Source organism: Sphaeramia orbicularis, chromosome 2 (assembly GCF_902148855.1).
Source record: "Sphaeramia orbicularis chromosome 2, fSphaOr1.1, whole genome shotgun sequence".
In the NCBI taxonomy this organism is placed as follows: domain Eukaryota; kingdom Metazoa; phylum Chordata; class Actinopteri; order Kurtiformes; family Apogonidae; genus Sphaeramia; species Sphaeramia orbicularis.
This window is the reverse complement of record NC_043958.1, coordinates 133,377-160,508: the sequence shown is the minus strand read 5'-3', so window position 1 is coordinate 160,508 and position 27,132 is coordinate 133,377. Positions and strand designations below refer to the sequence as shown.

At 35.9% G+C, this 27,132-nt stretch overlaps 1 protein-coding gene across 2 annotated transcripts; it reads right to left on the bottom strand.

Annotated features, from left to right (window-relative positions):
- On the bottom strand, positions 1-27,132 carry slx9 (SLX9 ribosome biogenesis factor). 2 transcript variants are annotated; one of them, XM_030150601.1, is made up of 6 exons: positions 26,867-27,132; positions 25,136-25,250; positions 8,994-9,062; positions 4,306-4,485; positions 2,055-2,115; positions 1-470 (listed from the first exon to the last, which is right to left on the bottom strand). In XM_030150601.1, the coding sequence occupies exons 1-6, from the start codon at positions 27,023-27,025 to the stop codon at positions 344-346; spliced, it is 711 nt and encodes a 236-aa protein (XP_030006461.1). In that variant the 5' UTR covers positions 27,026-27,132; the 3' UTR covers positions 1-343. The 2 variants fall into 2 exon arrangements, with proteins under 2 accessions (XP_030006461.1, XP_030006455.1); XM_030150595.1 differs by having other exon boundaries at positions 10-470; positions 2,055-2,120; positions 4,310-4,485.

Genomic DNA, 27,132 nt, shown 5'->3' with positions numbered 1-27,132 from the left:
CAAATACAATACATACGTTTTAAAATCATCAACTTTTATTAATATTTGTTATTTTTCTTTTGTGGTTTCAATGCGTCCAGTTCTTCCACAGTTCACACAGTTTTAGATTTTTTTTTTTCTAACCCACTGCGTCTGAGCTGATGGTGGTTCTTAAATATGTTCTGATGTCTGTAAATGCGTTTCCATGTGGATTCCACGCTCCGTCTGCTCCTGATCCGCTCTGACTCAGCATGAGTTTGTTGGTTTATTGGTCGGCCTCTCCCACTGTTTTTACCGACATCCTTTAATCCATGAGGAGCGTCAGGTCCGTCCTCCTTCTGGGTCGGGGTCCGTCCTCCCTCTGTTAGCTTGGACCCTGCTCTTCCTCCTGCCTCATCCTCTTCCTCAGCTGTTCGCCGATATCCGCCAGAGGGTTGGTTTTGGTGGCCAGGCTTTTGATGGCGTCACTGAAACGGCTCGTCTCCGTTTCTCTGCGAGAAAAACACGAAAGGTGAGAGCTTTTTTTTTTTTTTTAACCTCCTGAGACCCAGGAAAGTACAAGTTTTGTAAAATTGCTCTGTTTTTTCTGAATTAACGAGATACTACCAAATACTCAATAACTGTCATATTTTTAACCCTTTAAATGTCATGTTTGTAATGGAAACACACCATTTTTAATGCAAAAAACACAATGTATTTTTTTCCCAATATTCTGCATAAAAATTGGATTAGTTATTGTTCAGTTTTTTCAGGAAAAGTACAAGTTTTGGCTTTTTTTTTATTAAATAATTGCCTATATTGGAAACATCAAGATGCAACAGTTTTTTCAGATGCTTTTTTAAAAAAATTATTTTCATGGAACATCCTTTGCAGTGGACAGTTTTGGAGGTTTTTTTTGTTTGGTGTAAAGCTCACTGTAAAAAAAAAAAAATCTGTAAGAATTTTCACTGTTTATTTTACAGATTTTTTTCTGTATTTTTAAGATACAGGAAAATCAATGAAATGACAAAAATAGGCTGTGATTTTACATGTCAAATGGAAAATAACATGAAAAAACTGGAACTGTGAATAACCAAAAATTTCAATTTTTTAAAAGAATTTTTTTCTTTTTTCACAGAAAAATACAGTTCAAATACATTTGCAAATGTATCATAATTTCACAAATATTTCTTTTCTATTCATGAGATTAAACTGTTAATTTAAAGTTTAATACTGTAAAAAATAAATAAAATAAAACCAGATAAAATTACTGACAGTTAACGGTAACAGAAGTATTTGTTCTGTCAGTTGAACCAGACTTGTTTGTTCATTGACAAATATCTTGTGTAATTACAGGAGGTTTCACAACAAAACTGTTGAATAAATGTATTTGTGTGAATGTATAACATGTATAAGCACTGATAAACTGTCCAAATACAGTTTTATCAGTGGATTGGACAACTGAGTCTCACTGAAAATTATTTATATATATTTATAGGTAATTGGATTGTTTTAATACATGTAATATCTTTATTAAACATTAAAAAGTTAAAAAAATATATACAAAATCTCATGTAAAGTTAGGGCAAAAAACGGTATTTTAATTATGGAAAATTACCGTATTTTTATGAGATGGTTATTTTCTGTTATTTAACAGTATTTTTTGGCACTCCTGCTGCAGGAATAATACCTTTTTTTTTTAGTTTTTTTTTTTTTTTTTTTTTTTTACAGTGTAGGTTAATGCCACTTTAACCTCCTCAGACCCAGCTCTGGGTTTTCTGTCCACATTTGTGGACAAGAGTTTCACAACTTTATACAAAAAAAAAAAAAAAAAAAAACGAAAAAAGAAAACTGTCCACCACAAAGGACATTCCATATAATTTAAAAACTGCATCTGAAAAAACTGTTGATGTTTCCAGTATAGGCACTGATTTAATGAAAAAAAAAAACTGGTACTTTGACATTTCGTGGGTCTGAGGAGGTAAAAACAGTGACATAAAAACACCAAGTAAAAACAACAGAATAGACATGAATGAGTTTTTGGAAACTAATTCTGATTAAAAAAAAAACAAAAAAAAAAAACAGAAACGTCTTACAAGAGTTTGCGTTTCTGTGACTGCTTCATTTGGCTGAAGTCTGTGGGTTCGGTCCTCTTCACTGGCCTGGACAGTAAAAAAATGAACAAATTATCATTAAACCCCACAACCTGAAACATGATACTACTCCTTATTATTCTGTCTGAAACGTGTCTGGATGAACTATTGGTCGATTCCACATTTATGAAACAAAAGTAGTTCCAGTTTCCCTGTACGTCAGCGTCTGTTCTATGTGTTCTACCTCTATGTTCCAGTCCTGTGGTCTGGATGCAGGTCAACCTAACTAGAATACAAGTGGGCGGGACTTCCACTGGAGGACAACTCAACTCATCCAATCAAAGTCCATGTATGACTTCTATCAGCGACCAATAGGAACTAGACTGATATCTGGAACCACTGACATGTTCGAAACCAGCAGAATATGGACCAGCAGAAGGAAAGGAACATTTACAATAAGCAAAAAACTGTAGTAAAAAAAAGTAAAAAAAAAAAAAGAAAAAAAAAGAAAAAAAAAGAAAAAAAGGAGGAACAAAATGAACAAAAACAGTCAGAGTAATGAATAAAATGTTTATGATACATCAATAATGTAATAATTACCATTGACAAAATAAGCCACAAACTGAACTAAAATAAAGATGGAACGTAGAAGTCATTCTATAAACACGGAGACGAATGTAAATATTTTTCATTTACAGATATATCATTATTATTATGATACATTTCCCCTCTGTCTCCTACTAAATTATAAAATGATGTGGTGTCCTGGTGTGTGCACACAACCGACACGGTTCTCTTCTTCTTCACTTGTAATGTCCGTCAACATCCGTTTTTTTATTCACATGACTCTAGTTGTGAAAAAGGTCTTTCCATTCCAGTTTTGGATGATATACCATTTGCACTACGCCCAAAAAAACCACCTCTTGCCAGCGCAAAAGCTTTTAATCAAAAATGGTGAAATTGTCGTTTTTCCATGAGGTAAATGTTTATGCACTAGTTATATTTGCACAGTTTGAGGATCAATGGAAAAAACAACTAATGATAGATGATTAATCCAAGTGTGGTAATCCGATTTCTCATAATCAGATTACTGCTGTTATTGGATAACGCCGATCGGATTATCCTGTTTACAAGATCACTGGAATAATCGGATAACTCCAAAAATCGGATAACGGAGTGGATGTAAGTGGACTCCATTAGACTGAAGGAGTTTATTTTTACACATAAATGTAAAAGCTGAACATTAAAAGTACAAATCGACAGGTTATTACCTCCCCAAGGAGGTTCTGTTTTTGCCAGGGTTTGTCTGTTGTTGTCTGTCCGTTAGTGTGCAACAGAACTCAAAAAGTTATGGACAGATTTGGATGAAATTTTCAGGGTTTGTTGGAAATGGGATAAGGAAGAAATGATTAAATTTTGGTGGTGATCGGGGTGGGGGGCCCACGGGGGGGCCCATTTCCAACAAACCCTGAAAATTTCATCCAAATCTGTCCATAACTTTTTGAGTTATGTTGCACACTAACGGACAGACAAACAGACAGACAAACAAACAACAAACCCTGGCAAAAACATAACTTCCTTGGCGTGGGGGGGGCCCACCACGGGGGGGGCCACTGATCAGCCTTGGCGGAGGTCTGCGCTCTCCGAGTGCTTCTAGTTGTAGTTGAATTTTCTACTTGTGTTACAATAATGACTCTGAATCGCAGCCATAGTCCTACTGAAGTGTTGTGACGGGGGTGGGGGGGTCTCTAAGTCCACTCCCCCCATCCTTATTAGTGCAGAAGTGCTCCAGGCCGTGAACGTTCAGACATTTACGACCATGTGAATAACTGCTTCATCACACAAACGGCGCAGTGCAGTGGCGGGTCCAGGCGGAGGGGGCGGTCCAGGCGGAGGGGGAGCTCTAAGGAGGAGGACGGAATTGAAAAAGTCCCCGGCATCAGTCTAATCCTGACAGGATTTACATGGTTCCTAGAAGCATCTGTGACGGCTTTGATCTGGACTTTGGTCTCACATGAGGGGTCTGCCCTTGAACTTTAACCCACTATCTGGAAAAGTGACTATTTTTGGTCATTTCCATGTGTTACAAACAGTGACATCAGCAGGTCCAGTGACGACAGCGAGTCCAGAATCTGAGGTCCGTCCATCCATCCATCCATCCATCCATCCATCCATCTCCACCACCACCACCCCCCCCCCCCCCCCCCCCCCCCCCCCACACACACACACACACACACAGTTGTCACTTAGACACTTACACTTTGTTTTTCCTGTTTTTTTGCGTCGTACAGAAGTGTCGGTGTTGGCAGGGGGCGGAGCTGACAGAGTTCAGGGAGGGCGTCGGCCAATGGCCTCAGGTCTCCCACTACGGGCGTGGCCTGTCTGCGCGCCGTGGCCGCCTGCTGCTCCTGGAACTGTTTAATGAAACTGATCTCTGAGAAACACACAGAGGAGCAGGAGTTACAGGCAGACTGAAGCCAACAGGAGCAAAGTAACAAGGAGTCCAAGAGCAGCAAACACTGAAGGAACCGTTAACCCTGTAAGCACTAAAAAAAAAAAAAAAAAAAAAAAAAAAAACCCTGTAAGCACTAAAAAAAAAAAAAAAACAAAACAAAACCCTGTAAGCACTAAAAAAAAAAAAAAAAAAAAAAAAAAACCCTGTAAGCACTAAAAAAAAAAAAAAAAAAAAACCCTGTAAGCACTAAAAAAAAAAAAAAAAAAAACCCTGTAAGCACTAAAAAAAAAAACAAACAAAAAACCTGTAAGCACTAAAAAAAACAAAACAAAAAAAAACAACCTGTAAGCACTAAAAAAAAAAAAAAACAAAAAAAACCCTGTAAGCACTAAAAAAAAAACAAAAAAAAACCTGTAAGCACTAAAAAAAAAAAAAAAAAAAAACAAAACCCTGTAAGCACTAAAAAAAAAAAACAAACAAAAAAAAACCCTGTAAGCACTAAAAAAAAAAAACAAACAAAAAAAAAACCCTGTAAGCACTAAAAAAAACAACAAACAAAAAAAACAAAAAACCCTGTAAGCACTAAAAAAAAAAAAAAAAAAAACCTGTAAGCACTAAAAAAAAAAAAAACAAAAAAAAAACAAAACCCTGTAAGCACTAAAAAAAAAAAAAAAAAAAAACCCTGTAAGCACTAAAAAAAAAAAAACAAAAAAAAACCTTGTAAGCACTAAAAAAAAAAAAAAACCCTGTAAGCACTAAAAAAAAAAAAAAAAAAAAAAAAAACCCTGTAAGCACTAAAAAAAAAACAAAAAAAAAAAACCCTGTAAGCACTAAAAAAAAAAAAAAAAAAAAAAACCTGTAAGCACTAAAAAAAAAAACAAAAAAAACAACCCTGTAAGCACTAAAAAAAAAAAACAAACCAAAAAAACCTGTAAGCACTAAAAAAAAAACAAACCAAAAAACCCTGTAAGCACTAAAAAAAAAAAAAAAAAAAAAACCTGTAAGCACTAAAAAAAAAACAAAAAAAACCCGTAAGCACTAAAAAAAAAAAAAAAAAAAAAAAAAACCTGTAACTAAAAAAAAAAAAAACAAACAAAAAAAAACCTGTAAGCACTAAAAAAAACAAACAAAAAAACAACAAAACCCTGTAAGCACTAAAAAAAAAAAAAAAAAAAAAAAACCCTGTAAGCACTAAAAAAAAAAAAAAAAACCTTGTAAGCCTAAAAAAAAAAAACCCTGTAAGCACTAAAAAAAAAAAAAAAAACAAAAAAACCCTGTAAGCACTAAAAAACAAAAAAAACAAAAAAAAAAACCCTGTAAGCACTAAAAAAAACCAAAAAAAAAAACCCTGTAAGCACTAAAAAAAAAAACAAAAAAAACAACCCTGTAAGCACTAAAAAAAAAAAAAAAAAAACCAAAAAACCTGTAAGCACTAAACAACAACAAAACAAACCAAAAAACCCTGTAAGCACTAAAAAAAACAAATAAAAAAAAACCTGTAGCACTAACAAAAAAAACAAAAAAAAAAAACCTGTAAGCACTAAAAAACAACAAACCAAAAAAAAACCCTGTAAGCACAAAAAAAAAAAAACAAAAACAAACCAAAACTGGAAGCACTCAGAGAGGCGCAGACCTCCGCCAAGGCTGAGCAGTGGCCCCCCCCGTGGGCCCCTTCCACCCCCGATCACCACCAAAATTTATCATTTCTTCCTTATCCCATTTCCAACAAAACCCTGAAAATTTCATCCAAATCTGTCCCATAACTTTTTGAGTTAATGTGTGCACACTAACGGACAGACAAACCCTGGCAAAAAACAGAACCTCTTGGCGGAGGTAAAAACCCTGTAAGCACTAAAAAAACAAAACAAACCAAAAAACCTTAAGGACTAAAAAAACAAACAACCAAAAACCCCTGTAAGGACTGGTGGTTTTTGGGAGATTTTTTGCCGCACCTCAACTGTGACTTCTGGGTGGCTTCGAGTGATTGTTCTGGGTTTTTATATGGTTTTCAATGGTTTTTTTGTGATTTTAGGGGCCGTTTTTGGGTGCCTTTTGGGTGTTTTTAGGAACTGGAACAAATTAATTATATTCCAATTAATTTCAGTCGGGAAAACTGATTTGAAAAGGAGTAAATTGTAAACAAGCTCAGTCATGGGAACAAATTAAACTTGTCCTGCGGGGGTTCTCCTGTAAATTATTCACTGTTTTTGGGAAAACACCTCAGTCAAAAACCCTACACAAACTTGTACTCCAAACTCAAACATGACAGCCCACCGCCGTTTCACGCTTACCGAGATCAAAAACCCTCAGGCAAATGACACAACGTTTGCCTTTTCATTGATCAGTTGACACCAAATCCACGTACGCTGACAGCATACTGGATGATAAAACTATTTATAGTCCGCTTGAAAGCAAAAATGCGACAAAAGCCCTGCCCTGGGCTGTTTGGTGCAGAGCTCGTTAGCCGGCGGAGGCCTGGCTCCGTCATGTCTGTCACCTCATAGACGCTCAGTAAAATAAAACTCTTTCCTGGTGAGATGCTTGTTTCAGCTCTGTATTTTTTATGTTCTGGATGCTTCTGCAGCTTTACCTGGAATATCCGCTCCCTTCTTTGAGTCTCTGCTACGAACAAAGGCTCATCTTTCATTCTAATTTTCCTCTAATTTCCTGAAAACTGTCAGCCGTGGAGCCGGTCTAAAGTTTCAGCAGGATTGAGTCGCACGGCCATTAGCGCCTAATTATACCCTGAAAAGGATACGCCTTGTGTTACCAGGAATTGATTGGCTCGCACGAGGCTATGATTACAACCCTGATCACAATTATGGGAGGATGATGGCGGCGGTAGCCATGCCGGCGGTGTCGGCGAGACGAGCTATAATTATAGGAGGACTCCAACGCAGGACGTTTACCCAAACTACTACATTTGTTAATTGCAGTTTCATTGTCTGTGGTAAAACCTGGAGTGTGTCCTGGAACGTACGCTGTTGTTTGTCTTCTACTGAGTAAGACATGAAGAGGAAGCAACTGACAAAAAAAAAAAAAAAAAAAAGACATGATTCATGCAGGTCTGTTACAGTACAGAAGAGGATTAGGGCCACTGGGGAAAAAAAAAAAAAAAAGAGGTCAAAATGTTTTTTGAATATTAGATTTTTATGAGAAAAAAGTCAGAAGTCTGAGGAATTAAGTCAGAATTCTGAGAAAAATGTCAGAATTCTGAGATTAAAGTCAGATTTCTGAGAAAAAATAAGAATTAATGAGATTAAAGTCAGAACATGCATCATTCAAATGTTTGAATGCAAAAAAATATTTGAGATCCAAAAATTGCATTTGAACACTTTTTTTGTTCTTTGATTGAAGCCAAGCTTCCCTTTTTTTTTTTTTTTTAGATAAAACTTTGTGTTATTTAGAAATTAAATACACACTCACACAGAGACAAAATTCAGATAAAACTGTGCCTGGAGTCGACCTGAGAACACCTGGAAATGTTCTTTTGGACATTTTTATTTTTACAAATGTATCCGCTCTGTGTAAGTAACTTGGCTTGAGTTAAAAGGAAAAATAAATAAATAAATCACATCACAGAGGTAGAATTTCAAGCACTTAAACCAGGGCTGTCAAACATGCGTCCCAGGGGCCAAATGCGTCCCGCCAAAGGTTCCAATCTGACCCGTGGGATGTTTTGCAAAGTCAAAAATTCCACTGTCTTGAATTGAATTAAGCAAAAAAAAAAAAAAAAAAATCTTGAATTAAGCCAAAAAAAATCTTGAATTAAGCAAAAAAAAAAATCTTAAATTTAGCAAAAAAATGTTAAATTGAGCAAAAAATTTTGAATTAAGAACTTCAAATATTTGTCTTTGTTTTAGTGCAAAAAAATCCCATTAAATTGTGAAACTCTTTCCATTTCCAAACTCTCCTGTACCAATAAAATGTGACTAACCTGAACAAATGTGTCCAACCTGAAATGTCTGTATTAAATTCAGTCCAGTTTGAACTCTTTTCTTCCTGTTCCTCATGTTTAGTGTCTTTGGAGATCTGATCCAGAATGCACATGGACTAATGAGAAGTGGAGGAAGAAGACTGAGAAAATTACACTGATTTTACTGAAGAAATGTCCGTTTTTTCAGGTTATTCACATCTGTTTTGTTTGGATAGTTTATAAAAGTAGTATTTCATAATTTAATGATTTTTTTTTTCTTTACACTAAAACAAAGACAAAAATTGGAGTTGTCATTCTTTATGTTCTTATTTCACTGGTCCGGCCCACTGCAGATCAAATCAGGGCTGAATTTGGAACCTGAAGGAAAATAAGACCTAAAATCCAAGCAACTTTTCAGACCTTGAAAACACATTACATTTCAATTATTTTCCAGTGTTTCCAGGACTTCCAGCCCTCGTCTGAACCCACATGTGTGCTACCTTGTCGTAACCCGTGGCGTTGTCATATGTGTGCATTCCTGCGAACAGGCCACGTGCTGAAATCTACTCACTGTTGAGCCAGCGCTCTCTCCTCTCCTTCATCTTCTCTTTCTTTGACTTGACTTTCTTTTCTTCCGGCTCTGAAAACACACACACACACACACACACACACACACACACACACACACACACACAGAATTAGACGACAGCACACGTTCCACCTGGCGACGCTGCACTCAGACAGAAAAAACCTACTAATTAAACACCACGAACGAACGGAGACAAAAACCCCAAATGTGTTCAGATATATGAAAGGTGGAGGTTGAATGACTGGGCTGCAAGTTCCAACAAGACACGTCCAAGTCCCAGAAACCCCTGTTTTATACATATGAGCCACTGTTATTACACACACACACACACATAGTTATATATATATATATATATATATATATATATACACACACACATATATATACACACATATATAATCACACTATATATATATATATATATTATATATATATATATATATATATATATATATACACACACACACATACATAACAGGTAAAAACCAAACGAATATGAAAATATTTAGAGATAAGAAAACCTTAATTTGTCCCAAATGGGCAAACTGCAGTGTTACATCAGTAGATATCAATACAGTTCCTATTGATCACTGATAGGAACTAATATAAATAAACAAATCATCGCATTTGGGATTTAATGGAAAAACTGACGTTACGCAATTCTGTTTTTTTTGACATTAGTAAATATCGGTAAAGTTTTGTGCAGATGTCCAATGGAAAAGCGACCAGTGAGACTCATGGAACTGAGAACTGATAATTACGTCTGCCAGGAGGAACTGTGATCACTTTGCTTTGTGTGTTTGTCTGTTTGTCTGTTAGCAGGATAGCTCAAAAAGTTAAGGACAGATTTTCAAGAAATGTTGATACTGGCACAAGGAAGAAATGATTACATTTGAATGGTGATGGGGGAGGGGGTTGTTTGTTTTTCTGTCTGTTAGAAAGATAACTCAAAAAGTTATAGAAGGATTTTGATGAAATTTTCAGGAAATGTTGATACTGACACAAGGAAGAAATGATTACACATACATAGTGTACATACACAAACATATATTTATATGTGTAATTTTAATTGTGTTTCATTTATTTTTAACAACTCTGTATGGTGACCTTGAGTGTCCTGAAAGGCACCTATAAATAAAATGTATTATTATTATTATTAATAATTAAATGTTGGTGGTGATGGGTTTTGTTTTTCTGTCTGTTTGCAAGATAACTCAAAAAGTTATGGATGGATTTTGATGAAATTTTCAGGAAATGTTGATACTGACACAAGGAACAAATGATTACATTTCAGTGGTGATGGGGGTGGGGGTTCTAGTTTGTAAAATGAAAGTCCTCATGTCTCGAGGCTGATGGTCGACTGTTTACCACATGAAGTTTCGAACTGAAGTCGAGTGCATGTCACTGTAACTGGGTGGCAGTTGATCCGACAGCCCCCCCCGGGCTCTGTCTGCAATCAAATTAGAGGTATCACATCCCGACCCCAGACCCCCCTGAGGCCCAGACCAGACCCCTGCCCCTGTTTCCTGTGCGGTCCGCTCCCTCCAGACCCCCCCGTCCTGTCCGGTTCTGTCCTCGTCTCCTCGTCGTCCCCGTCCTGAAAACATGAAGTCATTCCACCCGTCACCCTCCCCATGTTCTCCGTGTTTTTTCTTTCTTTTCTTTTTTTTTCCACCCGTCTCTGTGTTTTTCGTCCACTTCGTAACGAGGCTGATACGCCGGTTCGCCTTGGCCCAGCTGTCATGTTTACTCGTGTCATTAGAACATGAGCGTATGCGTCAGAGCGCAGAAGAACCCACTGAAGTCCACAGTAAACAGGACAACGGTTCAAACGACACAATGGAAAAAAAAAATCTGGAATTTAACTGAATTTTACTGTTTATTTACAGATTTTTCCTGTATTATCGAGATATAGGAAAATATCAGTGAAATTCCAAAAACAGACTGTGATTTTACATGTCAAATAATATATAATAATAACATATAAAATAACATGAAAAAAACTGTAACTGTGAATAACCATAAAATTTACATTTTTTAAAAGAATTTTTTTCTTTTTTCACAGAAAAATACAGCTAAAATACATTTGCAAATGTATCATAATTTCACAAATATGTCTTTTCTATTTATGAGATTAAACTGTTCATTTAAAGTTTAATACTGTAAAAAATATATATATTAAAAACCAGAAAAAATTACTGACAGTTAACAGTAACAGAAGTATTAGTTCTGTCAGTTGAACCAGACTTGTTTGTTAATTGACAAATATCTTGTGTATTACAGGAGGTTTCACAACAAAAATGTTGAATAAATGTATTTTTGTGAATGTATAACATGTATAAGCACTGATAAACTGTCCAAATACAGTTTTTATCAGTGGATTGGACAACTGAGTCTCACTGAAAATTATTTATATGTTATTTATAGGAATTGGATTGTTTTAATACATGAAAAGATTCTTTATTAAACATTAAAAGTTAAAAAAAAAAAAGCAAAATCTCACATACAGTTAGGGCAAAAAAAACGGCATTTTAATTATAGAAAATTACTGTATTTTTATGAGATGGTTATTTTCTGTTATTTACAGTATTTTTTGGCACCCCTGCTGCTGGAATATACAATTTTTTTACTGTTTTTTTTTTTTTTTACAGTGCAACAACACCGACTCTCATGAAATTAGGTGAAAGACTGGGGCATGAGGCGAAGACAGGCCTGTTTAATTATAGAACACATCGATCCAAAAGGGGAGGAGCCTGGGTTTGTCAACCTTTGGTGACATTGAGCGTCGTGTTTGAGTTACGGAAGGGTCAAAACACAGTCATGTCCCGACAGAAAGCACTTTTTAATATGATTGCCATTCCAACATTTATTTCATATAAAGTAGCTCCTTGTTTGGGATAATCCTTAATGGTCCAACTAAAGCAAAAATGAATTTAACCCTTTCATGCATGAAAAAAAACTAATATTCCGGCAGCAGGGGTGCCAAAAAAATACTGTTAAATAATGGAAAATAGCCATCTCATAAAAATACAGTAATTTTCCATAATTAAAATACAGTTTTTTGCTCTAACTTTACATGAGATTTTATATATATATATATATATATATATATATATATATATATATATATATATATATATATATAATTTTTTTGTTTGTTTTGTTTTTGTTTTTTGTTTTGTTTTTGTTTGTTTTGTTTTGGTTTTGTTTTGTTTTTTTGTTTTTTTACTTTTTAATGTTTAATAAAAAAGATATTAACATGTATTAAAACAATCCAATTCCCTATAAATATATATATAAATAATTTTCAGTGAGACTCAGTTGTCCAGTCCACTGATAAAAACTGTATTTGGACAGTTTATCAGTGCTTATACATGTTATACATTCACAAAAATACATTTATTCAACAGTTTTGTTGTGAAACCTCCTGTAATTACACAAGATATTTGTCAATTAACAAACAAGTCTGGTTCAACTGACAGAACTAATACTTCTGTTACCGTTAATTGTCAGTAATTTTATCTGGTTTTATTATATTTTTTAAAGTATTAAACTTTAAATTAACAGTTTAATCTCATAAATAGAAAATAAATATTTGTAAAATTATGATACATTTGCAAATTGTATTTTAACTGTATTTTCTGTGAAAAAAAAGAAAGAAAAAAATTGAAATTTTTTGGTTCTTCACAGTTACAGTTTTTTTTGTGTTCTTTTCCATTTGACATGTAAAATCACAGTCTGTTTTTGTCATTTCATTGATATTTTCGGGTATCTTAAAAATACAGGAAAAATCTGTCAAATAAACAGTGAAAATTCTGTTAAATTACAGATTTTTTTTTTTACAGTGTATTTTTCATGGAGTTGCAAGAACGTACACTCAACTTGACACCATGTGTTGAATATTTGAAGCATTTTTTTTTTTTTACTGATATTCAGACTTGCACATACTTGAAGATAGATTATGTTCATCCATCCATTATTTTCCGCTTATCTGGGGCCGGGTCACGGGGGTAACAGTCTAAGCAGGGATGCCCAGACACCTCCTCCTCTGGAGCCAGATTATGTTCATTTAAATGTTATTTTCTTTTTTGTCTTAATTTGCTTTGTTTGTTTTATTTTGTTTCTTTGCATGTTTGAAATAAATCAATAAAAGTTTGGATAGCATTTGAATGTAAATACTTTCTTAATTTAATGTGATTTTTTTGCACTAGAACAAAGACAAAAGTTTGGACTTGCCCTTATTTCCATGCTATTATGTTATTATTTCACTGCAGATCAAATGTGGAACCTAAACTGACGTGTGTTTGACATACGGTATGTGCCGTCCATTTTCATCAGTCATCTCTACTTTGGGCTCTTCTGAGGATTTGATCTGTGGGCCCATGTCAGGAGGTTCAGGACGGTGCAGTGTGTGAGCAGGATGTACAGACTGGGTGGATGTGGTTCTGGATGCACAGACTGGGTGGATGTGGTTCTGGAAGCACATACTGGGTGGATGTGGTTCTGGATGCACAGACTGGGTGGATGTGGTTCTGGATGCACAGACTGGGTGGATGTGGTTCTGGAAGCACAGACTGGGTGGATGTGGTTCTGGATGCACAGACTGGGTGGATGTGGTTCTGGATGCACAGACTGGGTGGATGTGGTTCTGGATGCACAGACTGGGTGGATGTGGTTCTGGATGTACAGACTGGGTGGATGTGGTTCTGGATGCACAGACTGGGTGGATGTGGTTCTGGATGTACAGACTGGGTGGATGTGGTTCTGGATGTACAGACTGGGTGGATGTGGTTCTGGATGTACAGACTGGGTGGATGTGGTTCTGGATGCACAGACTGGGTGGATGTGGTTCTGGATGCACAGACTGGGTGGATGTGGTTCTGGATGTACAGACTGGGTGGATGTGGTTCTGGATGCACAGACTGGGTGGATGTGGTTCTGGATGTACAGACTGGGTGGATGTGGTTCTGGATGTACAGACTGGGTGGATGTGGTTCTGGATGTACAGACTGGGTGGATGTGGTTCTGGATGCACAGACTGGGTGGATGTGGTTCTGGATGCACAGACTGGGTGGATGTGGTTCTGGATGCACAGACTGGGTGGATGTGGTTCTGGATGTACAGACTGGGTGGATGTGGTTCTGGATGTACAGACTGGGTGGATGTGGTTCTGGAAGCACATACTGGGTGGATGTGGTTCTGGATGCACAGACTGGGTGGATGTGGTTCTGGAAGCACATACTGGGTGGATGTGGTTCTGGATGCACATACTGGGTGGATGTGGTTCTGGAAGCACATACTGGGTGGATGTGGTTCTGGATGCACAGACTGGGTGGATGTGGTTCTGGATGCACAGACTGGGTGGATGTGGTTCTGGATGCACAGACTGGGTGGATGTGGTTCTGGATGCACAGACTGGGTGGATGTGGTTCTGGATGTACAGACTGGGTGGATGTGGTTCTGGATGCACAGACTGGGTGGATGTGGTTCTGGAAGCACATACTGGGTGGATGTGGTTCTGGAAGCACATACTGGGTGGATGTGGTTCTGGATGCACATACTGGGTGGATGTGGTTCTGGAAGCACAGACTGGGGTGGATGTGGTTCTGGATGCACAGACTGGGTGGATGTGGTTCTGGAAGCACAGACTGGGTGGATGTGGTTCTGGGGAAGGTGAGGGTTCAGCCTCCAGCCGGCCGTAATCACAGCTATCCATTTCATCCAACAGCGGGAAGACGATGCCCCCGAAGGGAGCCCGCTGGTGCTAAAGCGCCCTCTTCCACAAACACAACACACCCCCCCACCACCACCCCACCCACTCATGACAGATTGGATTTCCCCACTTCTACCCACATTTGTAGTCAGCAGCAGATGCCTATCTGCGCCTGTTCGCTTCCTGCAAACAGCAGCAAAAACACCAGAGTGTGGAGATAACGGCTGTCTGAACAGCACCCACTGACAGCCATCAAATAGAATATGTACACAGGACGCTCCACACACACAATACAAGCCTCAGCCTCCAAGGGTGGCTTCAGTTTAAGTCTAAAAAATAATGTTTACAAAACACATGAACCCATGAAGACCCTGTGCTACTTTTGGACCACAGGTGTGTGTGTCAGACTGCAGTGGAAGCTCCTCTGACCCTAAAATGACTCCCATTAAATGCTCAAATCTGTTCAGTTGTTTTCATTTCATTGACTCCAAATGTGTTGGAACATGTTCATCTCTCAGACCAGTCGGTTCAGAATCAGTTTGATCCCAGATCAGTGGACTGGATGTTGTTCACTTCTCCTCCATTCCCGTGTCTGTGTTTGTTCATTCCATCTCTGCTCAGTGCATTTGTCGTAGACGCTCAGCGTCCATGCACTTCAATGGGACTGAGTGGAACTGCTTAAACTGACTCTAAACTGGACCATCATTGGATAAATGCCATGATGTCGTCCCGCCCCCGGACACTCGCTGTCTCCGGGGGTGAATGCAGCCGTGGGCGGAGCATGGCGGGGCCGGACGCCGAGCTTCCATGTGCTGATTGGAGGACGGGTCCAAAGGCTGAATGTGGTTTGATTGACAGCTGTTTTCAGATGTGCTCCTTCACTGACACAGTTCAGTTTAATACCGTCACACATTCTGCTGTGGAATCACAGAAACCAAATGAACTGTTCATTTACTGACCTGGAAGAAAACACAACCACTGGACTAACTGGTTTCAGTTTAACAGAATTTCAATGTTTTCTTGTTTCAGTTCCATAATTTAATCATTCCTTGTTCAGTTTCATATGGTTTGTAGATAGTTCCATCAGTCAGACTGTTGGACAGGTCAGACTGAACTAACTCTCCAGTCCCTGGAAAAGACGCCGACTGTGTACGATAAAGAAACTGAGCATTACGGAAAAAGGAACGGAGGGACCAATTTATGTTTAAATAACTGGACAATTTTTTTTTTTGGATGTAAGCCGACAATGAGCTTCCTCTGTCTGAAAGACGAACAGACGACACCGTTTTGTGATGATTTTTTCGCTCCAGTTAACCTTTCTACTTCTACCTCTGAAAGGCAGACGATACCTTCTACCTTTCCAAGTGTTTTATCAGCATTTATTACAGTATTACCAGTAGGGCTGTGTTTCGGCAAGAATCTGGTGATACAATACAAATCACAATACTAGGATCACGATACGATATATCACAATGTATCATGATACTGTTAAAAAGGCCATTTTTTGTTTGTTTCTTTTTTCTTTAAGGATTATTTCCTCGAAGAATTGAATTACACTCGAAATATGCAAAAATACTGAACATATTTTTATTTGGGCCCAACTGGATCTAATGTTATATCCCAAAATGTTCAAACTGAAATTCTGTTTTACAGACATTAGTTTCAGATCCTGTTCAAATGTTCAGATTCTATTAGTTCACAACTAACATCAGAACAGGATTGGAGTTCAATCCAAACAAAGGAGCTAACATTATTGAATAGAAGAGTGTGAAATAATAAGAAACAGAATATAAACAAAAAAGAAAAACAAAAATGAACCTCCACAATATCTGCATTTGAATAAATACCTAAAAATATCCATACAGTACTTTTTAATATTGATAGAGTGTTGTGAAATGAAATATTCCAATATATTGCAGAACCAATATTTCCTAACACTCCTAATCACATGTGCACAGTCCACTTTAAACCTCTGCCTTGGCAGAGGTCCGAGTGCTTGTCCAGGTGCTATTATTATTACCTCCGCCAAGGAGGTTCTGTTTTTGCCAGGGTTTGTTTGTTTGTTTGTTTGTCTGTCCGTTAGTGTGCAACATAACTCAAAAAGTTTGGACAGATTTGGATGAAATTTTCAGGGTTTGTTGGAAATGGGATAAGGAAGAAATGATTAAATTTTGGTGATGATCGGGGGTGGGGGGGCCCACGGGGGGGGCCACTGATCAGCCTTGGCGGAGGTCTGCGCTCTCCGAGTGCTTCTAGTTACAGTTGTTATTACCACCGCCCACCGAATGGGAGCCAAGGGGTGTGGATTTTGGTTCGGTTTCTTTGCTTGTTTACTCTAGCAGCAAAACTATTGGTTGAATTCAGACCAAACTGGGCTTATAGACTGCCAGTGACTCAGAACAGATCTCATTACATTTTGGGAAAACTAGGTTAAATTTAAATTTTTTATAAATTTTTAAGATCTTTTCTTCTTCTCCCATTTTCTTATAATGGGTGAAATTCCACAAGTTTATTTCAATTTACTTCGAACTTGTCACATATATAGAGGCAGTCGATCTGCTGACATCAGCACACGCATAGACATGATGACATCAGCTGGATCGACGCCAAAATTAGATACAATATGTGTGAAGAGCGGAGCTTTGGGTGTCTGAAACCATTCATTATTACCATTATTATTATTATTATTATTATTATTATTATTATTATTACTATTATTATTATTACTCTTATTAGTAGTAGTAGTAGTATTTGTACTATTATGCTAACTGAATGCTATCATGTACAGAGGATGGACCACAGGACCGTCCATATTACCTCCTTAAGGCCCTCCTCTTCTATCCCAGAGGTCATTTCATATTCAGATATGTGCCCATTTTTACCTTCATCAGCTCTTATATAATAAAGGCCCTGTGTCCGCCATCTACCTTCATTTGTGTCTCCTAATCGTGGGCTGCTTTAAAGGCAGACCTCTGCTGACAGTCTTCAGTTGAGCTGAACGTCCATGTGTCTGTAGTTCCACTAAACAGGATCGATAAACCACCGTCACCGCTGCTGCCGTCAGGACGCGTCACACTCTGCCCTGCTCATTGAAATGACACGGAGCCACTCAGATGGTTCTGACCTTTGACCTCCGCACAGCTGAAGGGCATTTCAATCAATGGATAGGAACAGAGCCAGTCTATGACAACATGAACTGTAACTGTCATTTAAAACACTCTGAACCGCTGGTTTAAATGGTGTGTTTTATAGATTTAGTAAGATTAGATAAGATAGGATAATTTAAGATAAGATAAGATGAGATAAGATCATTTCAGATAAGACAATTTAAGATAAGAGAAGATAATTTAAAATAAGATCATTTAAGATAAACTAATTTAAGATAATCTAAGATAAGATCATTTAAGATAAGAGAAGATAAGTTAAGATAAGACAATTTAAGATAAGCTAATATAAGATCATTTAGGATAAGATAAGATCATTTAGCGTCTTTGAGTACTTAGAAAAGCACTATATAAAACTGACGTATTATTATTATTATTTATTATTATTTAAGATAAGATAATTTAAGATAAGACAAGATAAGATAAGATAATTTAAGATAAGAGAAGATAATTTAAGATAATTTAAGATAAGGTAATTTCAGATAAGATAGCAATTTAAGGTAATTTAAGATAAGCTAATATAAGATAATTTAAGATAAGACCATTTAAGATAAGATAATTTTAAATAAGACAAGATAAGATCATTTAAGACAATTTAAGATTAGATAAGATCATTTAAGATAATTTAAGATAAGATCATTTAAGATAATTCAAGATAAGACAATTTAAGATGAGACAAGACTGACCACACCATATTTTACTGTTACCAGCAGCAAAATACAAGAAAGGTAAAAACTGTTGAAGAGTAAAACATGAAATATTAAGAGACAAAAGAAATCTGCTATTTATAGACATATTTATATAAGTTTAGATTTAAATATTCTGGACATAATTACAGTGCAGTTGCACATGCATATGGTGTGATGGGGGGGGGGGTCTAAAGGGAACACATTCATCTGCAGATGTGTATTTATTAGTCTTTTAAAATGCACACATTTTAATCTATAAAATGTAAAATTCATATGTTCGTTAACTGTGACTGATGTAAAATGAATAAATCTAAATAAAGTACCGGGCTCAGACCTTCCACATATGCACCAAACCAAGAAAACAGCTGATCTGCATGTGATGGACTGACTGTTGCTAGTTCTGAGTCTGAATGTTTGGCTCAGTCTGGGTTCATTTTATAAACTCTAGAAATAAACTACATTTATTCCAAATACATTGATATTTGACTATTATATCATTTTTGTCATATTCTAAACACAGTGTATAAAATTAATACATTGAAAAATATTTAATGTCCCCAAAGGGCAATTTGATTTGCAACAGAAGTGTACATTTACATATCTCACATATCACCAAAACAACCGATCTCACATAGTTCAATAAATACAATAAATACAGTAAATATAGTAAATAAATAAATTATCATAGTTGATATTGTTATTGTTCCCATATATCCCATAAATGTATCTATGCAAAATACATTTGAATATAATGTTAATATTATTTGTACGTTATAAATATTGTAAATAAATGTATATGATATTGATAACTGAATAAAAAATGCTTCATTTGATATTTACTTTTGTTATTCATCTGTGACGCTGACATTTGTTTAAATCAGGGCTGTGAAACATGCGTCCCGGGGCCAAATGTGTCCCCCCAAAGGTTCCAGTCCGACCCCTGGGATGAATTTACAAAGTGTCTAAATTCCAGTCCAGGCTGTGGAACTCATTTTAGTGTGGGTTCCACAAACAGACCAATCTGATCCACAGTCAAATAAGAACAGCAGAAGAACCCACACAAAAGAAGGACTGCAGAGTTTCTTCTCAGTTTGATGTGAAGAAAATAATATTACACGATGCCTATAAAGAATGACTACTTCAAATATTTGCATTTGTTTTAGTGCAAAATATAACATTAAATTATGAAAATATTTACATTTACACACTCTCCTGTACCAATAAAATGTGAAAAACCTGAACAAATATAAACAACCTGAAATGTCTAAAGAAAATTAAATTAAAATTATTTGCACTTTGTAAATTCATCCTGTGGGTCGGATTGGAACCTATGGGGGGCCGCATTTGGGCCCCGGGCCGCATGTTTGACATCCCTGCTTTAACGTCCCTGGTCTAAACAGTTGAATGGATCTGCTTCAAAACAGAAAGGCTTTGTTTGTTTGTTTGTTTGTGGCCCAGGCCTGATCCTTGTCAGTTTCATGAAAGTTGCCGTGTGTGGCGTTTATGCGCTCCTGCACTGTAAAAAAAATCTGTAATTTAACAGAATTTTCACTGTTTATTTTACAGATTTTCCTGTGTTTTTAAGATACAGGAAAATATCAATGAAACGACAAAAACAGACTGTGATTTTACATGTCAAATGGAAAAGAACACGAAAAAACTGTAACTGTGAAGAACCAGAAAATTAAATTTTTTAAAAGAAATGTTTTTCTTTTTTCACAGAAAAATCCAGTTAAAATACATTTACAAATGTATTGTAATTTCACAAATATTTATTTTCTATTTATGAGATTAAACTGTTAATTTAAAGTTTAATACTGTAAAAAAAATAAAATAAAATAAAATATATATATATATATATATATATACACATACACACACACACACACTCTTTTATATATATATATATATATATAAACCAGATAAAATTACTGACAGTTAACGGTAACAGAAGTATTAGTTCTGTCAGTTGAACCAGACTTGTTTGTTAATTGACAAATATCTTGTGTAATTACAGGAGGTTTCACAACAAAAATGTTGAATAAATGTATTTTTGTGAATGTATAACATGTATAAGCACTGATAAACTGTCCAAATACAGTTTTTATCAGTGGATTGGACAACTGAGTCTCACTGAAAATTATTTATATATATATTTATAGGGAATTGGATTGTTTTAATACATGTAAATATTCTTTATTAAACATTAAAAAGTCAAAAAATATGCAAAATCTCATGTAAAGTTAGGGCAAAAAACTGTATTTTAATTATGTTAAATTAATGTATTTTTATGAGATGGTTATTTTCCGTTATTTTACAGTATTTTTTCGGCGCCCCTGCTGTCAGAATATTACTGGATTTTTTACAGGTTGTTTTTTTTTACAGTGTGGAGGAAGTGTGATAGCGTGGCTGTCCTGGGTGATTGGGAGCAGATGACGGCGTGCTGCTGTTTTTGGCCTTATTTTCCTTATTTCCTTGATAACCGCTGACAGTCGTCCACTGTTGGTGTGCGTCATCGTCTGAAAAATCAGTCCTTGTCAGTGTTAAACTCTTTTGACTCTGGTGTTTTTTTCCACTGGAGAAAAGAGCGGATCTGATGTACAGTGTTCACATGGTGGCGCCCCCCCGGCCTGTTCAGCCTGAGGATGTCCTGACCACAGGGAACCTCAAGGTGGCTTCGCTGATAAAATGTCACTGAAAACCACTGATCCTCTGAGCCTGCCCTGGGGTGTTCCATCACTGTGGATATTTACTCTGCATGAACCCACAAAGACCCACTCCTACTTCTATGGCACTTTCCAAATGAACTTTTCACTCTTTCTAACCTTTCTTAAGCAAATGATCACCATTTAGTCTAATATTATCCTCTGTATTCGGCATTTTTTCAGTTAAAATCATGTGTTTTCCTGGATTTCATTTACAGATCATGTAGGCGGTCATAAAATCTCTACAGAAGAAGATTAGGGCCATTGGAAAAAAAAAAAAAAAATCCAGTATATTTTTTGTATTATTATTCTGAGAAAAAAGTCAGAATACTAACATTTTTTCTTCTTTTTCTTTATCTTCTTCTTCTTCATAATAATAATGATAATAATAATAATAACAATAATAAATATATGGACCTTAATTTCCCCCCCCCCCCCGTGGACCTAATCCTCTTCCATAGATATTAAAGTCAGAATTCTGATTAAAAAGAAAAAAAAAAATCAGAATAAAAAAATAAAATAAAATAAAAAATCAGAATTCTGAGATGTAAGTCAGAATTCTGAGGAAAAAGTCAGAATTCAGACTTTATTTCTCAGAATAATAATAATAAAAACATATGGACCTTATTTTTTTATCCCAGTGGCCCTAATCCTCTTCTATATATATTAAAATCATAATTCTGAGAAAAAAGTCAAAATTTTTAGATAAAAGACGGAATTCTGAGAAAAAAGGCTGCAGAATTCGATCTTTTTTCCCTCATAATAATAATAATAATGACAATACAAATATGGACCTTATTTATTTTATTTTTTTCCCTGTGGCCCTAATCCTCTTCCATAGAGATTAAAGTCAGAATCCTGAGGAAAAAAAGTCCGATGTAAAAAACAGTTCCTCATCTTTTCATGGTCATCAGATCTGACCCATCTGGACGTTCAGAGGCTCCGTAGTTACCATGGAAACACCGTCATCTTCTCCAGCATTGATTCTCCAGTCAAACCCATGGAGTTGGATCAGTGACAGTGGATGGACACACTGGGTTTATGTTCAGTTCATGACAGATTTTGCTGAAAAAATTACTTTTTCTTCAGTTTTCTCTATTTTTGATCCAATAATCCTCAACTTTACTCTGAGCTTTTATGAACATCTACATGTTACGTACATTAAATGTTGGAAAATACCTGATTTTCACAGAAAAAACCTCCCACAAAATATAGAAGACAATATTGCAATAAATTTTGACAAACCATTTTAGGATTAGAGCTGAAACGATTAATCGACTCGAAGTGATCCAAAAAAAATAATAAAATAAAATAAAATCATTCAACCACAGTTCTCCTGAATCACAGCTTTGTTTCCTTCATTTCTCTGCTGTTAAACATTGGTTCTACTGTTGTGTTTCCCACGGACGCTTATTGTGACGCTCAAAGAAGCTTCAATTCAGGAAAACTGCAATAGAATATTTCCCTTCAATCAATTTGAGTCGATTAATCGAATCGTGAATTTTTGCATTGGCTTCAAACACCTAATCCATTAATGGTTTCAGCTCTAATAAGGACAGTTACATATTGGGAAAAATTCATTTGAGAACTGCACCAGACATCACACTGGGGATGGAGCGATTACCGCTATAACGATAAACTGCAGTGAAATTGCAGATGGTTAGTATTACCGTTTAAATTCTAATTATCATGATTACCGTGTTTGATTACCGCACTTTTAGGGGAAAAAAACGCCCATGTAAAGATTAGGGATGGAACCATATGAAAGTTTCATATCGCAGTTATTGTGAACAAAATTATCACAGTTCTCATTATTATTGCGGTAATGACTGAAATTGTGCTCAAAATGTTCAAAAAGTACCGATACACACACTGAAATAATTTAACCAAGTTGTGTTTTGAAAAAAACAAACAAAAAAAAAAACAAATAAAATAATAGTCCCACTGTCCCTTCTGTGTCAGAAACATTCCAATATTAACCCTTAGTGGTCTGAGTCTATTCTGTCTGTTTTTCAGTCCTTTTGATTTGGCCTTTATATACTATAGAAACAAATGTTTACTATACCCATGTTTGGATCTGTTTTTTCAGCACAACTTCATCTAGATCATCTGTCTATTATTTTTTTCACTTTAACCTACTATAAAAACACAAAAGGACAGAAAACACAAAAAAATATATAAAATCTGATTTGAAAAATGTATATAATTTATTGCATAAATAACACACAGATGTTTAACGAACCTTTTCAAAGACTTTAAAAGTGAAAAACAGACAAAATAGGCTCAGACCACTAAGGGTTAATATTTGAATGTTTCTGCAACAGGAGGGACATTGGGACTGTTATTTTATTTTATTTTATTTTTTCAAAATACAACTTTGTTCAGTTATTTCAGTGTGTGTATTAGTACTTTTTGAACATTTTGAGCATAATTTTAATAATACCGCAATAATAATAATAACTGTGATAATTTTGGTCACAGTAACTGTGATCTGAAATGTTCATCTGGTTCCATCCCTCCATCACTCTGGGTCCTAAAGGGTTAAAAACAGGTGACGTCTTTTCTGTCAGTTTGAACTCAGATGAAGACGTTAAAATTCTCCGTGAACAATTTGAGAATATTTTGGGCTGAATTTAGGAAACAGTGATGCAGCTAAACCTTGATTTTGTGCGTGAGCTAAATTTACCCCACGTTCTATAAATAGCAGTCTGGACACCCCCCCCGCCCCCTCACATCCATCAGTCCCCCCCCCTCAGACACAGGACGCTGCCCCTCCATACTTCCAGCTTTCACTGAACTCAAACAGTCCTCAGTCAGTGTTTCCGAAGCCGAGCGGAAACGTTCCAGGAGCCTTTAATTAGTGAACACAGATCCCTGGAACATTTACTGAGGGCTGTTTTAGTGCAGATGGAGGAGGAGGGGGGATATTATAGGCTTCTGATGCCATCTACTGGTCAAACAATGCAATACCACCTCAACCCCACAATCAGATACACTATAAAATATGGACCCGATGAATTCAGGTGTTTCTTTTCTAACAATAATGACTAATGTGTAATAATATATAAAATAATATATAATAATAATAATAAATAAAATATAAACAAACAAAAAAAATGAATCTCCACAATATCTGCATTTGAATAAACACCTAAAAATATGAATACAGTACGTTTTAATATTGATGCTGTTCTGTGAAATGAAATATCATGATATATTGCAGAGCCGATATTTTCTTACACCCCTACTCATGATACTGTTGAAAGGCAATTTTTTTGTTTGTTTCTTTTTTTTTTTTTTAATGATTATTTCCTTGAAGAATTGAATTACACTCGAAATCTGCACAAATCCTAAACACATTTTTATTTGATCCCAACAGGATCTAATGTTCTATCACCAAATGTTCAAACTGTGTTCAAACTGAAATTCTGTTTTCCAGACATTCCAGTTTCAGATCCTGTTCAAATGTTCAGATTCTATTAGTTCACAACTAACATCAGAACAGGATTTTTGTGCAATCCCAATGAAGGAATGAACATTATTTAATAAGAGTGTTCAATAATAATAAATAAAATATTGAAGAAAAATAAAAAACAAAAACAAAAATGAACCTCCGCCATATCTGCATTTGAATAAATACCTAAAAATATCCATACAGTACCTTTAAATTTTGATACAGTATTGTGAAATAAAATATTGTCATATATTGCAGAACTCATATTTTCTTACACCCCTAATGCTGACTGACAAAAATAATAATAAAAAGCTAATTCCAAAAAAACACAGAACAGTATATTATTGGTTCTCCAGCTGTGAAACCCAGTGGGAGTCCAACCCTTGGGTCAGTTTGTACCTTTCTTTGCTGGTACTGGAACGTCAGGAGGTTGCTCCAGCTTCAGTGTTTGTACGAGGGCTTCTGGAGTGATTTTAGTCCCGGCAAAGATCCCAGTGGGGAAGGAGTTGTGGACCTGTGGGCGGTAAACACAGGACACACATGAAGGAAAAAACACGTACTGACGACATTTATACCCGACAGCTTTAAGAGGGGGAAGAGTCCTGCTGCTACATGTACAGTTTGTCCATCACTATCACGAGTAACTAACACACAAGTCTTATTTTCTAAAACAGAACTATTACATACAAAGTGTATTTGGTAAAAAGGATATACAAACAAAGAGCTTTAGCCTCTAGCCCATTCCTTTTTTGGTTTTTATGTTCGTAAAGATTACTGTACTAAGTGCAACGACTGATGTACAGACCAAAATAAATAAATAAATTAATTCATTCATTCATAGTAATTATGTTTTTTATATGACAGTATATTTTAATTGAAAACTACAACGCATTTTCATCTGATATACTCTTATTTTGTCAGTTTTACTGTTTATTTATTTGCAAAAATACATGCAAGTCAGCGAAAAGTTTCAGGTTTACGATTTAGAATACATTTCAGATTGATAAAGTATGGAAGAGGATTAGGACCACTGACAAATAAATAAAGAAATAAATAAATAAAAATTAAGGTCAGATATATAATTTTTATTTTATTAATTTATTTGGTAGTTTCTTTATTTAGCAGGGACAGTACACATTAATGAACATTTCTGTAAATGTGCCAGTATTAGCAAAAAAAAGCTATTTTTAACTGTTGTGCCTGGGTAAGAAGTAAAATGCCAGCATTCATAAAGTTAGAAACATTTGAAAAATTACACCCACACATTCCATAGCACAAGTTCACACACACACACACACACACACACACACATACTATATAGCATGAATTCAATATACAGTATACACAGTTAACCTTTAAGTATTAGTACAAACACCTGGAGACCCTGGCACATGGGCAGGGGGTCATGCAGCGAAAAACAGAGAAAACCATGAATATGAACCATTTACCTGGTTTTATTTATTATTCTGAGAAAAAAGTTTGAATTCTGACTTTTTTCTCAGAATAATAATAATACATCCATATATATATATATATATATATATATATATATGACCTTAATTTTGTCTATTTTTTTCTCGTGACCGTACTCCTCTTCCGTACCTAAAGACAAAACTGACCTAGAAGATAATTTGACTTAAGTTTAGACACTTTTTTTAAATGCCACTTTATTTCTGCTGCCTTCATGTGCTATGGGAAATACTAGCAACGAACTCGAAAATTGCACTTGAACGTCACCTCACGTCGTATTTTCCCCCTGGAGAACTGGGGGAAAAATTTGATCGACGAGATGAAAAAAAAAAAGCTTTGACTTTTTCAACATGACGGAACGAGCAACGAGGGATTCACTGTGAATGATGAATAAACGCCTGAATTAGCTGTTGATTTCGCATATTTTATAACATATACAATTCGCAAGCAATAAATTAGTAAAATGTTCCACACAATGTTGTCCAGAACTATTTTACCCAATAGCAAGTCACAATAATGCACTCGTAATTTCGAATTGACAAATGTAAATGTTCATCTTCCCGACGGCACCTGAAGGCAGCATTAATGCTAACTTTTGCTGTGTGTTATCCATTGTTTTGCTCCTTTTCCGTTCATTTTTAGACACTTGTCATCTCGTACCTGTTCAGCAGATTTCAGGGGGTCCTCCTTCTTCTTTTCCACAGGTAGAACATGTACTTTGTGTGTTTCCAGAACAGTCTGTTTGCTGCTGCTCGGCCCGTCCAGCTTCACCGCCTCCTGGTGAAGCTTCTGACGGACATGTTTAATTTTACCGACCATGTTCACACACAAACTGGACTAATATTAGACTGAATTCACCCACAGTTACAGGCTAACACATCCAGGTTTCAGCTCCTTGTGTTCACAGCATGCGTCTACATGTGTCA

What these genes read in the sequence shown, in the direction of transcription:
- slx9 (XM_030150601.1), bottom strand. Translation starts at nt 27,025, where the DNA reads ATGGTCGGTAAAATTAAACATGTCCGTCAGAAGCTTCACCAGGAGGCG. An exon ending in CCCTGAAATCTGCTGAACAG is followed by an intron (nt 25,251 to 26,866) that starts GTACGAGATGAC and finishes TACCGCCCACAG; the next exon opens with GTCCACAACTCCTTCCCCAC. An exon ending in ACAGGAAAAACAAAGTGTAA is followed by an intron (nt 2,116 to 4,305) that starts GTGTCTAAGTGA and finishes TGTCCAGGCCAG; the next exon opens with TGAAGAGGACCGAACCCACA.